Below are 15,567 nucleotides of genomic sequence, written 5' to 3'. Positions count from 1 at the left end.
ACTGTTCGTTTTTAGACTTGGGAGGCAATGTTGGGGGTGGGGGTGGCCAACAGATTCCTAGCCTTCTGACATCTCAGGTTCTGTGTTGTGTGGCCGGTGCCTGTGTGATAGCTTCTACAGTAGACACTGTAACCACCTCTGGAAGGAGATCAGACAAGATGGCTCCTATAAGGAGNTCCCCAGCATCCTGCTTGCCTGAACTCACCCCAGTTCATGTCCTGGCCCACGAGGATATGAATTGCATGAAGCCCTTATATGGATTAAGGGGAATGAATAAGTATCCATCAGTCTACGCAGTGTGGAGCACAGCCCCAGCCTGCCACCCCTCCTGCGGCTCTGAATGTCCATCCTCAGGACAGTCAAGCCTCTGCCCGGAAGAGCAGGCTGAGCCATGAAAGTACTTCCCTGATTCTTCTCTCCCTGTATTTGCCACGTGCAAGGCCTGAGCTGCCTAGAGGCACCTCTAGCTAGGACAGGTCTTGTAGATAGATTAGATAAAGGCACCCTGCCTGTCCCTGGGGGTAGGCCTGGTACCAGNGAATTGACCTTCAAACTCCATTCATGCCTTCACCAAATACTCTTGCCCAGAGTACCACCCAAATTGGGGCTCCAGAGAGAGGTAAGTGGGGGCAGTGGAGCTGGAGAATAACCTTGGTTCTTCCCCAGCTGTATGANCTCGATGCGGACCCCAAGAGGAAGGAGTTTCTGGATGACCTATTTAGCTTCATGCAGAAGAGGGGTAAGCAAAACNATGTGGGGGAAAATACCTAGACATTTCTCCTGCTGACTAGGTTTTGAGGAAGGAAGACCTCAGGATGAGACCCCAGGTGAGGCCCTCCCTGCAGAGGCCTGAGGTTGGTGGCACCTGTCCTTTGGGCCCTCAATAGCATCTTTAACCTCTGACCCTGCCCCCCTTCTCCACCAGGGATTAATTAGTGGTGGACCCACAGGCAGGTTAATGAGTGTGAGATCAATTAGGAAGGTGGGAGGGAGAACTGGTCAGGACTGGTTTGAGAGAGCAGGGTCCCAGGAACGCCTTGGTTGTATACAGTGTACCCTTCTTCCAGCNTCATCTCCCCTCCATTTCCTTTTGCTTTAGCTCCCCACCTGTCCTNCAGCAGGAGGGAATACAGTTAGACTGAAGGAAGGCTTTCCTAAAAGATGGGCAGGGGCCTTGTGAATTGGGTAGTGGAGAAGGGATTTCTCCCCAGAAAATTTCAGTATTGGAAGCATACAGAAGGGGTCCAGGGGAGACGAGGGTGGGCAGCAGTCCATCACTTCCGCTTCTCCCCAGATTCATGGGTCTGAGCACTGACTCATTATCTCTCTCTACAAAGCTAATTAACTCACTCAGAGCGCAGCCTGATAAGCTGCTAATTAACTGGCTGCACTGCCCCCCTCCCAGGACAGCTTCTGGCCCAAGTCTCCCCAGTCCCCAACACAACGCTCAGCAACGTTTTCTGGTCCCTTCCTTCCCAAGAACCTTGGGTGAGGACCCCTGGTTTTCTTGTCCCCCAAGTCATGGTAACCCCAGTGTTCCTTCTCTGCACCTTCTTGGGGACCTTCTCTCTCCCGGTAATGGGGTGGCTGTGGTCTGACAGAACAGCCCACACCCCGAGCCCTGCCTCCTTCTGCTCAACTGCAGGGGGAGGAGGTCTCTCGGGGCCGATAATTTCCCCCCATTAATCAGGCTGCAGCTAATTGTTCGGGTCCAAAGGCGCCAGTGGAAGGGGTTGGGATCGGTAAGGAATTAACTGGGGCCCATCGCTCAGCTCCGACAGGCCCCTTTGTCAGGACTGGCTGGCGGGGGTGGCTAGGCTGAGGAGGAGTTGGCTGGCCCAGGCAGCATCTGATTCTTCTGCACCTGCTGTCCCCTGGCTTCCTGCAGCCTTTGGGGGTTGTCGGTTTGGGGAGTATAGCTCTTCTGCGAATAAGGAAGTCCTTCCTACAGCCAGCCCAGCAAACTAAAGAGTTAGGGGAATCTGGCTGTCTGGTAGATTAGAATGGCTTTTCCTTTTTACATATTTGGAAAACAGAGTTAAAACAGGCATAACATTTCCAGGCTGTGAGATTCTAATCTCAGCGCTTGTGAATAAAGTTTCATTGGAGAATAGCCACGCACATCCTCTTAGATATCACTTAGACTGTTCTTGGATACAGTCGCAGAGCTGGGTATTTGTAACAGGTACCCTTTGGCCCACAAAGTATAAATATTTACCTTCTGGCTCTTTACAGAAAAACCAAGCTGATTTCTTGTCTTAGTCTCCTGTTCTTCCTGCTATAGGTGGTGGGAGGTGGGGGACTGGAGGGGGGTTTCTCAGCCTGTAATCCTTCCCTTCCTCTGAAGTCCTTTCATGAGACCTGTCCTTACCCAAGGACATACCTAAGATGTCCTCAGACGCCTAATCTTACTGTCCTGACTTTGACTTTCTACCCACTTCACACCAGGTACGCCAGTGAACCGGGTACCCATCATGGCCAAACAGGTGCTGGATCTGTATGCGTTGTTTCGCTTGGTGACAGCCAAGGGAGGCCTGGTGGAAGTCATCAACCGAAAAGTGTGGCGAGAAGTCACACGCGGCCTCAGTTTGCCCACCACCATCACCTCTGCCGCCTTCACGCTCCGTACCCAGTGAGGACAGCAGAAGGGCTGCTGGGTGGGGCGCGGGAGTGAAGGGAGGGGCGGGGGTAGGACCATCCGCTGGGTCCAGCCTCCCACCGCCCATCCGTCCGCCCCTAGGTACATGAAGTATTTGTACCCATATGAGTGCGAGACGCGGGCACTCAGTTCCCCAGGGGAGCTCCAGGCTGCCATAGACAGCAACCGGCGTGAGGGCCGCCGCCAGGCTTACACCGCGGTCCCGCTCTTCAACTTAGCAGGGCCCACACCTCGGGGCGCTCCTGGCCCCGCCTCGAGTCATGGCCCCGCCCCGACCGCGACCCCGCACTGCCCGGGTCCCACCCAGGGTTCTGCTTCTGGTTTACCAGCGCACGCTTGCGCTCAACTGAGCCCGAGTCCAGTAAAGAAAGGTACGAGGGGGGAGAGGGCGGAGTTTGGGGTCCGGCGTCTCTGAGAGCTGTGCACAGGGAATATCAAAATGTAGGGACTCAGGTGTGGGGGGCATTGCGATATGAGCGCAGCAAGATCTGATGAGGCTCAGGGGGGTTGGAATCCCTAAGTTATTGATCCTGAGCCTTGAGGTCAAGAAAGCCTGTGGAGTTTCAAGTCGCTTCATCCCCAGGAGTTTTACTCCACAGCTATCCGCATAGGGATCCCATTTTGGATGTAGTTTGCAACTTCTGTGACTTATTTAACAACAAAGAGCGAAGAAAGCATGCACATTCTCTGACCTAAACCAGCCCGGACGTATATATGCTGGCCCCTTTTTCTCTACATCTTCATTCTCTAGGCCAGAGTCTTTGGATGGGAGGAGAGACTGAAGCTGGCTTATCTGCCTGTACTATCTCTATTGGTCCCAGGTCTAGGGAAGAATCAAATGCAAACACGGGTTGGTTGGACCAGAATGGCCTGTTTTTTGTTTTGTTTTGTTTTGTTTTGTTTTGTTTTGTCTTTCACCAGAGGAGAGTGGAATCCCACCCCCTCGTCTGGCGCTACCTATGGGCTTGGCCTCGGAAGCTACACGGGAGAAGCTGGCACCGGAAGAACCTCCGGAGAAGAGGGCTGTGCTGATGGGCCCCGTGGACTCACCTCGACTGGGGGCACCCCCCAGTTTCCTGCCCCGTGGCAAGGCTCCCCTAAGGGGTGAGGAAGGGCTTGTTAGAGAGGGCTTTGGGTTAGTGAGTTGAGGCTAAGGTAGACTCTTCACCTGCTGGATGCTGGAGGTGGTACAGGCAGGTCCCTTGATAGACAGAAGCATAATTATGGTATGGGGTTCAAGTGCAGGAATGAGGAAGGAGTCTAAGTGTGAAATCTGCTTCCCCCAAATGTGACTTCCCTGCCTTCTTCTGGACAGAAGAGCGGTTGGATGGGCCCCTCAATCTGGCAGGCAGTGGCATCAGCAGTATCAACGTGGCACTAGAGATCAATGGGGTGGTCTACACTGGTATGGGAATTACAGGCTGTCTATATTGGCATGAAGTTGGGGTTTACACTGGCATGGGGGATTTTAGATTTTCTCTATGAGCATGACGTTCAGGAGTATCTGAACTTGCTTGGGGGTTTAGAGGATTGTTACATTAAAATGGATTCAAGAATTTGTCTACATGGCATGGGGTCCCAGCATGGTCTATGCAGCATGGTTGCCATGGGATGTCTGCTTTGTCACAGATCTGTGAGTATTTATTGTGCACCTACTTCAAGCTACCCACAATGTCATAGGAGCTTCTCACTGGTCAGAGGGACTTGTCCGTGCTTTGTGGGAGTCCCACATTCTCTCATTTATTTCTTAATTTTACATCTCTTTAACCCTTTATCAGGTATCCTCTTTGCTCGACGCCAGCCTGTGCCAGCTTCCTTGGGTACAACCAATCCTCCACCTCTACCCTCTACAGGGCCCCCTTCCAGTACCTTGCCCTGAAAGCAGCTACTGAGAACCAAGAGTCCCAATATCATCGCTTAGGGGAGAGAAGGCACCCTCCTACCTTGATTCTTTCAGGATGTGATGCCCACTTTGGGATCCAGTCCTGGTTGATGTCAGCATGCCACCTCCACACCAAAGGAATTTATTATTATGTTCCATCTACCTCACCGTAAAAGGCAGACACTGCCTCCTTAGCTAATTCCAGCAGCATCTACCAAAGAGCTTTCCCCTGAGAACCCCTATCACCCCCTCATGTAACCCCTATGTCAATGTCACCTTTGGTACCCCACCTCTTTGAGTCAATTCTGCTCCTTCTCAGGAAGCAGGTGAAGGATTGGATTTGAATGTGAAGATGTCCCTTGGGTTGCATCTGGAAAATAAAATTGAACTTCCCCTGTCTCCTGTGCCTCCTCTTCTTGCTTGGGTCTGGGAGGTGGGGGATCCACAGACTACATTGAGCTGTCCAAGTGGAAGCAGAAGAACAAAGCTCTGAGAGAACAGAAGAGCACTTTTTTTTTTAAGGGAAGCAAGCTTTCTCTACATTGTTCCCTGACTGGTCGTGAACTCACTGTGTAGAGCAGGCTGGCCTCAAACTTACAGTCATCCTCCTGTCTCTCCTTTCTCTCCTAGTACCACCACACAGAGCGCGGTCACAAATCAGACTGTTTGGGTGTAAGTCCTGACGACAAGAGGCTTAGGTACAATTCACTTGATCTTTAAAAGATTCCAAAAATTTATGGTGTCTCTCCCAGGAAGCTGCCTACTGATCTATGGGTATAAACCTATCTTGGAATAATACGTATATTTATACGCTAACCCTCAGGGAATGGGGGAGGGGGGAAATCGTATCCTGGATTTAGAACACTAAAAGTCTTGACAACCAAGTCCTGGAAACCAGGATAGGACTAGGACCCAGGACGTTACCTAGGTAACCAGATTGCTTTGACATCGGTTATTTCCGACATCCAAAGCCTAAACGGTGACGTCACTTCCTACAAGGCGTGACGGTGCTCTCGGATTGGCCAGTCTTCTTATTTAGGCGGACGTCCCACCCTCAGGCTGTTCCGGGTTGCTGCGGCCAGGCTGCAGAAACGATGGCGGCTCTGACCGATGTGCAGCGGCTACAGTCTCGAGTGGAGGAACTGGAGCGCTGGGTGTACGGGCCGGGTGGGACCCGAGGCTCCAGGAAGGTGAGAGGTCCGTTTGTGGGGCAGAGCCGGACAGGAGCAGGTCCACTGGCCCTGCCCTAGGGTCGGATGTTACCACTTCTGTCAGGTCGTCCTCAGCCCAGGCTCTGAAATAACAAAGATCTAGAACCTCCTGGTACCAATCGGACCCTCGAGGTCCGTTCCCGAGGGGATTGGGATGGGGGAGATACTTAAGCCTTTTTGAGATGGGTTCGGTGACAACTTTCACAAAAACTCCGCGCGCTCACAGGCGTTCTAAGGAGACCAGACGCAATTAAAAATTGATTAATGGGAGTTTCAGTAAGAGCTGAAGCCCACAGTGGAGTGTCATCCTAGAGCCGTGCAAAATTAATTGCTAAATGAATTACGCGTAGACAGGAGCCCTGGAGGAGGCAGGGCACAGGTGGATAAAGGCTCCAAAGGGTGAGCGGTGAGGTCTGAGCAGGCCCAGATAAGGAAGATTAGTAATTGAGCCCTAAGTGTTCCGATGTGGGCGAACATCGTGTCTGAATTTTGACAAAAATTTAGAGGTGCCCTAAAATCCCTTCTTACGATGTTGAAACCATTTACTGGAGCGCTTCTGGTAGAATTAAGAATGTTCTGGAATGCCGGGCGTGGTGGCGCACGCCTTTAATCCCAGCACTCGGGAGGCAGAGGCAGGCGGATTTTTTAGTTCGAGGCCAGCCTGGTCTACAAAGTGAGTGCCAGGACAGCCAGGGCTATACAGAGAAACCCTGTCTCGAAAAACCTTAAAAAAAAAAAAAAAAAAACAAGAGTGTTCCGTCTCCTGTACTAGACTTGATGTGGAGGGTATGAGGCTAGAGCTAGGCCAGCCAGTTCGTTCCTCAGCCTTGAGCTAAGAAAGATCTGGGTGAGGGTATTTGCATATATCATGCCCATATATAGGGGTTAGGAACCAGGAAATATATAGTATGTAAGGATGCCCCATTAAAGCCTAAATTAGTTTATTATCTCCCCAAGCAGACAAATACTCACACCCCCATCCTGCAAAGGAGAGCATGATTCACTCCCTCTCACATTAAAGGGTACCTAAAGTTGAAAGACTTCAAAGACTTGAAAGTCTACAGAGAAATTAGGATCCTTCTTCCAGGTCTTCCCTTTTCCTTTCCTTTCCTTTCCTTTTCTTTTTTCCCTTCCTTCCTCTCTTTTTTTAATAAAGATTTATTTATTTATTTTATGTATGTGAGTACACTGTAGCTGTACAGATGGTTGTGAGCCTTCATGTGGTTGTTGGGAATTGAATTTTAGGGCCTCTGCTCGCTCTGGTCAACCTGCTTTCTCCAGTCAGCTCCTCTCAGTCCCTGCTCGATCCTGCCCAAAGACTTAATTATTTATTATACATTAAGTACACTGTAGCTCTTTTCTGATACACCAGAAGAGGGCGTCAGATCTCATTACAGGTAGTTGTGAGCCACCATGTGGTTGCTGGGATTTGAACTCATGACCTTCGGAAGAGCAGTCAGTGCTCTTACCCACTTAGCCATTTCGCCAGCCCCTCCCCTCTCTCTCTCTCTCCCTCCCTCCCTCCCTCCCTCCCTCTACCCCACCCCCACAGACTTTATTAAATAGCCTTGGCTGTCCTGGAACTTGTCATATAAACCAGGATGGCCTCAAATCCCACAGAGATCTGCCTTCATCTGCCTCTGGAATACTGGGATTAAAGGCATGGACCATCACATCCAAGTTCCTCTGAGTCTTAAGCCAAGTGGTAAACCTTGGAATTAACCTCTGCTTCCTTTCAGGTGGCTGATGGTCTGGTCAAGGTGCAGGTGGCTTTAGGGAACATTGCCAGTAAGAGGGAGAGGGTGAAGATTCTCTACAAAAAGAGTAAGCACTTGTGTTAGGTGTCTGATTGCAGTGCCTCCCATGTCTGTACCCCTTGAAACCTGACCCTGCCTGTCAGCCTGTGTCTGTTGGTTTAGTAGACCTTTGAGGATTAAAGGCATATCACTGCTGATGTGGTAAACTGGGCGTGCTTTCTTGTAGGTAAACCCCAAGCCTATGCCCAGTGCCCATTGTTGGGGACTGAAACTTTTTCTTCAAAGCTTCCCTTAGTGGATAGGATACCTCCTTGGGGGATAGGGTATGATATTTCTCTAGGCAAGTTTGAGAAGGAAACTCAGAGCCCCAGTGTTGGTTTAGCTAAACATTTTAAATTATTGAAGCTTGTAAGTTTCTCAGTAGTTAGAAATTAGACAGAAGCTTAGGTTGTCGTATGGCATTGAATAAAAAGGTGCCTTCTACCTTGGTGAGAATAGGTGAGTGGGGATGCTGGGGTTGGGGCAGGGCCGAGGGATGACAGCACTTGGGTTTCTGGCCCCAAAACATGAGGTCAACGAACAGATGATGATAACTGAGTAATCTGGGGAATAAAGCAGGGGACCAGTGGATGCTGGCGATCCGGTGCTGTGTGGTCAGCTCATAGACCAAGGACCTCCCTAAGGCTTAATGCGCCCCAAACGTCATTTAACATTTACTTACTTTGTGTGTGTGCATGTGTGTGTTTGTGTATGTATGGTTCGAGGACAGCTTGGGGGACTCAGTTCTTTATATCATGTAGTCCCAGGGATCAAACTCAGGCCATCAGACCTGTGAGCACTTACCTTTACCTGTTCAGCCATCCTGCCAGCCTCCAAACTTCATTTATAAAACAAGGTTCCATTTCCTTTTTCTTTTCCTGTCCTGCTTCTTTGGTAGTTGAAGACCTGATTAAATACCTGGATCCTGAGTACATTGATCGCATTGCCATCCCTGAGGCCTCGAAGTTGCAGTTCATCTTAGCAGGTAAGGCTAGACCTCAGTGCACGAGCATCAAGGATAAAGGTGTGGAGGGGTCAGGCACAGTGATGGCTTCCCTCTGCTGTTTTGCTATAGCTTCTTATTCTGGCCTGGCTCCAGACTAAGGCCCAAGGTGGGATTTGTAGTCAGCACTGGGCGTAGTCTATACTCTAGGCCAGCTGCATACCCCAGGGCCAGGCATATGGACGATACTCCAACACTCAATCAGAGGCCCTCCTGGGATCTTCCTTTAGAGTCTTCCTCAGTGCTCACGGGACAGGGGCTCTTTCCAGACACAAAGAACATTACCATCCAGGAGAAGGGAGAACACTAGCATGAGAGCCATCCTGTTTTTATTTTACAGCCTGTATCTTTTCTTTTTATACATTAAGTTACAATACATTCCTAGAGAACAGGCTTGAGCCACTCAGCCTCCTCCTCTGACGTTCTCGTGAAGTGCGCTTCCCTGGGTGGGGCCGCCTGGTCCTTCCACACACATAGGGGCCTTTCTCTGGTGTCTTTGTTTTTGTTTTTATTTTGGCCCTTTCCCTTCACGCTTTTCAGGAAGCTGTCTCAGCTCTTAGAGTACCACATATACAGGTCACACATTGATTCTCTTGGCAAGAACATTGCCCTTAACTGTCCACAACAATGCCAGTGGTATGTGGAGTGGCACTGTGGCGCTCCCTGTTTTGCTGTAACACATGGTATTCCTTTCTGAACTGTACCTATTATCCTGATGCCTACAATGTCACCCTTACAGACTCACATATATGTGACCAAAGGAACAACTTGTCAGTGGGGTTTATTTTTTTTTTTAAATATTTATTATTGTGTAACCATATGTACCTGTCTGAGGAAAGGCCTGCACAAAGGAGTGCGGTGCACACAGAGGTCAGAGTCATCCTATCTCCCTGGAGCTGGGGTTCATAGTAGTGGCAAGCCACTCAGCATGGGTGCTGGAAACTGAACTGGGCCCTCTGGAAGAACAGGATGCTCTCTTCCACCGGCCAAGCCATCTCTCCAGCCCCACCGCTTGCTCTCTATAGAGAACATACAGCAGGAGCAGGCTCCTTCCCTCTTCCCCTTGCATTTGCCATCGTGGCTGGGGCTTCAGCATTCTAGGCGGAGATTCTAGTCAGTCCGTCATCCTGCCAGCAGGGTTTTCTGACCTCCTCTGTCTGTTCCTTCATCCAGTGGCAGCCACGCTAGGCACAGAGGTCATGCGTCTAGAGTCCTAAGAACTTGGGAGGCTGAGGAAGAGGATTACAAGCAGCTCAAGGCTAGCCTGGGTCACATAACACGATTCTGTCTCAAAAAAAGGATAAGGAAAGAAGAAATCTGTAAAGGGAAACAGGAAACATTTATTGATCATATGTTGTGAACTAGGCTTTATTCTGGGCACAAGGCATACAGTGGTGAACCAGAAAGTCTTTGTCCTCATGAACGCAAGTACAGGGAGTTGTCCCTGCTTTAGGAACCTGAGCTTGTAACCTACCTGAGAGAATGATGACTGTGTGACACTGTGTGACACCGAGGACTGGGGAGGAGAGGCAGTTCCTGCTGAGAGGGGCATCAGAGTTCCCACAGGGCCGTAGCTCAGACACTAACTAAGTTCAAGGATTCTTACAGCCTCCCCATCCTTTCTGTGCTCTGCCACAGGAAGCACGCATCCACTTACACAAAGACAGTCATATGCCCAAGTTATCCCTTCCTTTCTTCATGTCACGGCTTCACGGGCATGTCCATCATATCTTGGCCTGCTTAGGAGCCCCAGTGTCTTCTCCTTCCTAGGATAAGATCCTTCTGCTTTAGCCTCTCAGTCTTCTGGGCCTGCTCTCCCTGCCAGCTCAGTGAGTTCTTTCTGGCTGGCAAGTGTCCCTTTCTCCATTAGTTTGCACACGACGGCCTTGTCCTGAACACCTTCTGCTCTGAGGATTTTCATACACTGGAACCCAGACCCTGCTTCTGCCCGCACTGGCCTCTCCCACTCTGTCTCAGCTCCCTTGTCATCTGTACTTACCCGTGCCTCTGAGAGCCAACGAGCAGAACCCACCCGATACGGTCTGCCACATGTTTCCTCTCTCAGATTTTTCCTGGGGCCCTTGGCTTAGGGAAAACCAAGTCTGAACTACTCTGTCTCCCATGGACTAGGAGCACCTGCTAAGTTATTGACAAGAGGAGGAGGATCTGCAGTGAAAACTTGAGGGCAGGGATTTGTAGAGAACGAGATGCTTCTGAGGCCCAGGAAGAGTCAGGCAGAAGCATCCGGGAAAGGTGGGGCAGGGTGGAAATGAACACCTAGAGAAGGGGCCAGTGAGGCAGGGCTGCTCAGCCCTGGGGCCCTGCCTCCTAGTGACTGGCATAGCGGTGCCATGGTTGCTTCCCTCCTGTCATCTTGTCTTTGTGCTCCAGAGGAGCAGTTCATCCTCTCCCAGGTGGCACTCCTGGAACAAGTGAACGCCCTGGTGCCTGTGCTGGACAGCGCTCCTATCAAAGGTACTCCTGGGGTTTGCTAGGGAGGTGGTTGGTGGGGCCTAGGCTTCCCTGTACCAGTGCTGAGTCTGCTCCTTATAGCTCTACCCTGTGGGAGCCTACTACCTGACTATGGTTACAGTCCCCAAGCGAGAGCCTAGATCTAGGACCTCAAGTGGTTTGGCCTAAGACAGAAGCCTAAGTTCCAGCCGTCCCAACCCCAGACACCTTCTGCTTTCCCCCACCTGCCAATCCCTTCGAGTCTCTACAGAGCCCACATTTTATTGTCAGAACTCCTGCCAGGCGCGTGAGACATTTTCCTGCTGCACTGCTAAGAGTCCCCGGGCCTGGGCCTTGACAAGCAGGCAGTGGCTTTAATTGAATCCAGATATCCATCTTGCCTGTCTCTAGAGGTATTTCTCTCAGCTCCCGTCCCTTCCCTGATCAGCTACCCACTTGAGTATCTGACAGCCTAAAGCTGCAGGCATTGCGTGGTGGGCAAGGCGGTCAGCGTGTGGGGGAGTCCAAGGGGCCAGTGTAGGGACCTGGTATTCATTCCCAGCCCACCTAAGCTCCCTCTCCCATTAGGCTGATATTATCCATTAGCCCTGCTGGGCTGACAGCAAAGGGGCAGGGCCTGTAATAAGTAAAGTCTCTTTACTTGGCCCTGCTCGTAGCAAGCAATACCGAGGACTTTAAGGTTCTGTCTTCTGGGCACCTGTTCTACCCACCCCCACCTCATGTGTCTTGGAGTGAGGCTGGGGTAGGTAAGGAGCCCCCTCCAGCTACAGCAGTCGGTCGATGAAGCCTGGCGTTTGTTTAGCTTCTCTACTCAATACTCTAATCCTGCGGAAGACCTAATAGACTATTGAGCAGTCCCGGGGGAGGGCACAGACATCAGGCAGTGTGCGTCGTGTTTTACAGCTGTTCCTGAGCATGCTGCCCGCCTGCAGCGCCTGGCGCAGATCCACATCCAGCAGCAGGTATGGAAGGAGAGAGGACCAGAAGGGAAGGCAGACATCATGTCAGCTGTGTCCCCTCCCCACTGCCCACTGTCATCCCACTACCACTCATTGTCACCCCCCACTGCTCACTATCACCTCCCCCACTGCCCACTGTCNCCCCCCCCCCGCCACCCTCACACCTTTGCCCACTGTCACCCCTACCACCCACTGTCACCCCACTAACACTCATTGTCACCCCCTACTGCCCACTGTTACCCAAGCCCCCACCCACTGTCACCCCTCCACCCACTGTTACCCACCCCCACATGGCCCACTGTCACCCCCACCAAGAGTCCTAGACCTTTGGTTTTCCATGGAGGTTTATCCTCTATTCTCAGTTGTCCCAGGGAGGGGAAAGGTTTCCTAGGGCCACATGCAGGACTCCTGCCTTCCAGAATAGAGCTTTTCTGTGATAGTAGAAGGTTGACATTGAGAGGTAGGCAGTAGTGCCTAGGGCTCTGTTTTTGACTGGGGGTGAAATACCTTTTCTCAAGCTCAAAGACTGTTTAGACATAGAGACTGAGGTGCTGGAGAGATGGCTCAGCCCCTAAGTTCCCTGCTCTTTGCTGAGGGTATGGGTTCAGCCCGAACACTCACATGGCCACTAACAAACAACCTCTGTACCTCCAATTCCAGAGGATCTGATGCCCTCTTCTGGCATCTTTGGGTATTGCATATACATGGTGCGCCCACATACAGGCAAAATACCCATACACATAAAATAAAAATAAATAAAGCCTTAAAAAAAAAAACTGGGGACAGAAGAGGAGAGGTGTGTTAATGTGTGAAAGCAACTGCTCTGGTCAGTATGTGGGCGGCCTGGATGGAGAGCGCCTGTTTCGTAGTTTGCTCCTTATACTGGAGGTTATTCAAGCACCATGTCTTCTAGGTTTAGAGAGAATAATGAGGCAGGAAGTTTGGTGGGACGTGGCTATACTCCTCAGCTATACTTTGGCTTACAGGACCAGTGTGTGGAGATCACTGAAGAGTCCAAGGCTCTCCTGGAGGAGTATAACAAAACTGTATCTTTTGTGCTTCATGCTCCTTAATGGGTATTCTCCTCCCCCTCCTACAGTCTCATCTATCTCTTCTCCCACCCTCACCCCTGTGGGCTCATGCAGAGTCATTCAAAACCCTGTTGTCACCTTGACCTGTCACCAGACAATGCTTCTCTCCAAGCAGTTTGTGCAGTGGGATGAGCTACTCTGCCAGCTAGAGGCTGCCAAGCAAGTGAAGCCAGCAGAGGAATGACAGCCACTCCCCACGTCCCCACCAGGGGAAGGCAGGCGGCTCGAGGGCCTCCCACCAACCTGTCTCTATAAGGCAGAGACAGCTTCGTCTCTGAATTCAGATACTACCTGTCTGTGTTCGACTGGCGGCTCTGAGGTCAGGGGTCAGGTTTACCTTAGAGTCATGATTTGTACTCCCTGTCAATGTATTTATTCCAGTGACAATAAACTTGAACGATCACTAAAGGAGCCTGTTGGCCTGCTGATGTAAGACGGGCACAGCTGGGAGGATTTGGGAGGTGAAGGGGAGAGCTGTCAACCCCATGGGGTGGGGCCAGGAGCTATACTCCTGATCTGGTTTGCTGAGAGATAAAGAGTTCTTACATCATTTGACAGATACAGTGGGGCATTGTATATTTATTTACCCCATACTTGCCAATTACCCTCTAAATATCATCCTATGGTAAGGAGGGCACAGGAGGGACGCCTATACCACACAGGGTTTGGGGAAGACCAGGTGGGCCCACATGTCAGATGGTCATGGAGGAGCAGGCAGGGATGTTCAGAACCAAGGCAGCACAGCCTTGTGTCTACATTATACCAGTAGCCAGAGAAAGAGCCCAAGATGTTTGGATGTAGGAAATTTTAGGATGGGGGAGAGAAAGCAGGGAGAAACAGCTAAAGCAACGCGCTCCACCAAATGTATGCTGCCCTCTTGTGGTTTGAGGGAGTGCCTTGGCTTCTTCAAGTGCCTGTATGGCACCCAACCTGTAGAGTTGTCAGCATCCCAAAATGCAGCGTGTCCAAACTGATCTGAAACTAGACTATTCTACCCGAAGAGTCGCCCGTTCTTCCCCAAAACTTCATCCGAGTTTTCTTTTCTTTTCTTTTTTTTTTTTTCTTTTTTGAGTTTTTCAAGACAGGGTTTCTCTGTGTAGCTCTAGCTGTCCTGGAACTCAATCTGTAGACCAGGCTAGCCTCGAACTCAGAAATCCACCTGCCTCTGCCTCCCAAGTGCTGGGATTAAAGGCGTGCGCCACCACCGCCCGACTTCATCGGAGTTTTCTATCAATTTTCTACCATCCTCAATTCTTGCTGTTTCTGTGGTTAGCATATCATCGGACAAATATTGGAGGCCCTATTTTACTCTGGATACTGAACTAGGCTCTGTGGGCACGCCCCCATGGCCGAAGCGCTACGGTGATGTTGAGTACAGCCCCTTCCCAGGGTCACTAGTATCTGTTGCCCCGACTACCGGATCCACCCAGCTTATACACCAACCCTCTCGCTTAGATCCTCCTGAAAACCGCCGGGGTCGTCCAGTGTCCCAAGATAAGACGAAAGCTCAGGACTCCGTAAATAAGAGTCTCACCTGCTTGTATCCACCAGGGGCTTCGCTTTCGCTGCTCCGGTGTGTCAACAGGTGACGCATGCCGTCCATCTTTTAAAGGCACAAATCTGCGTTCTTCAGGCGCAAGACTCCTCCGATAGCTGTTCCTTTCCCCGGTGGGCCCTCTGCAGGTACGGGGGTGCTCCGGGATCACCGCGCCGACCGCTGGAGGCCGGCCAGATGCCACCATCGCAGCCGAACAGCAGCCGGGATTTCCCTCAGGCCCCGCCCCCTGCGTGCGCGGCCCCGTGGCTCCGCGCTCCCCCTGTCTGCGCGCCATCTTGGCTACTCCGTGAGGGTCGAGCGTCTACCGGTGACCGTGGTAAGAGCCAAATCCCAGGAGATGGTGACTCAGAGCTGGGGAAAGGGGAAATGCCTGCTGCCTGAGACCGCGGCCCACGATCCGGGAGCCCGCCAACCGCTCACGAGTGGTCCGAAGCCGCTCTCCAGGCGAGTTCCCGAGTGGCCCGGCTCAAGCCAGCCTACTCGATTAATGTGGGGGTGAGGTCTTCTCTGCCCCCCTGCACCCCGTGCTCGTAGGCAGGGTCGATTCCTTCTTTGGGGAGTACTTTGTGAGGCCTCGTGGCTGTGCTCCAGGGAGTTTGGGGCCAAGAGTCTCTGGAAGCACAGAGTAAGGGAGCCTTGTCCCAGTCCTTGCAGCCTTGTGAGAAGAGCCCGCCTGCTCTTAGCAAGTTGTGGGCGAGGGGTCTGGGACCTAGCCCCGAGGAGCTTGAGATCATGAAGAAGTACAGGCCTACCCCAGAGAGCCTGGTTTGGGGGAATTTAGTCTTGCCAGTGTTAGAAACTCGTGGATGTATTTAGAAAGGGGTCTAAGGACTCGATAATTCTTGGCCCCAGCCTTGAGACGCTGGGGTGAGGAACAGGGCCATAATCTGGAGGGAGTGATGGAGGATAGACCTGGTCATGTTCCTGCCATTCATC

General features: G+C 51.5%; 2 protein-coding genes across 3 annotated transcripts; both read left to right on the top strand.

Annotated features, from left to right (window-relative positions):
- The first annotated feature begins 286 nt into the window (after window positions 1–286).
- Arid3c (AT-rich interaction domain 3C) lies at window positions 287–4,935 on the top strand. 2 transcript variants are annotated; one of them, XM_029476674.1, is made up of 6 exons: window positions 287–739; window positions 2,449–2,632; window positions 2,741–3,030; window positions 3,581–3,763; window positions 3,975–4,064; window positions 4,438–4,935. In XM_029476674.1, exons 1-6 carry the CDS (start codon window positions 562–564, stop codon window positions 4,536–4,538), a joined length of 1,026 nt encoding a protein of 341 aa, XP_029332534.1. In that variant the 5' UTR covers window positions 287–561; the 3' UTR covers window positions 4,539–4,935. The 2 variants fall into 2 exon arrangements, with proteins under 2 accessions (XP_029332534.1, XP_029332535.1); XM_029476675.1 differs by lacking the exon at window positions 3,975–4,064.
- Window positions 4,936–5,589: 654 nt separating this feature from the next.
- Dctn3 (dynactin subunit 3) lies at window positions 5,590–13,484 on the top strand. Its single transcript, XM_021160052.2, has 7 exons — window positions 5,590–5,731; window positions 7,492–7,576; window positions 8,447–8,533; window positions 10,943–11,026; window positions 11,927–11,985; window positions 12,969–13,028; window positions 13,168–13,484. Exons 1-7 carry the CDS (start codon window positions 5,636–5,638, stop codon window positions 13,255–13,257), a joined length of 561 nt encoding a protein of 186 aa, XP_021015711.1. The 5' UTR covers window positions 5,590–5,635; the 3' UTR covers window positions 13,258–13,484.
- Window positions 13,485–15,567: the final 2,083 nt, after the last annotated feature.

This window comes from Mus caroli, chromosome 4 (genome assembly GCF_900094665.2).
Source record: "Mus caroli chromosome 4, CAROLI_EIJ_v1.1, whole genome shotgun sequence".
Classification (NCBI taxonomy): Eukaryota; Metazoa; Chordata; class Mammalia; order Rodentia; family Muridae; genus Mus; species Mus caroli.
The sequence above is the reverse complement of the archived record's forward strand: the minus strand, read 5'-3'. Positions and strand labels throughout refer to the sequence as shown.

Coding starts and splice junctions, on each gene's coding strand:
- Dctn3 (XM_021160052.2), top strand. CDS start 5,636: ATGGCGGCTCTGACCGATGTGCAGCGGCTACAGTCTCGAGTGGAGGAA. Junction 5,732..7,491: donor GGACCCGAGGCTCCAGGAAG/GTGAGAGGTCCG, acceptor GCTTCCTTTCAG/GTGGCTGATGGTCTGGTCAA. Junction 11,027..11,926: donor GGACAGCGCTCCTATCAAAG/GTACTCCTGGGG, acceptor CGTGTTTTACAG/CTGTTCCTGAGCATGCTGCC.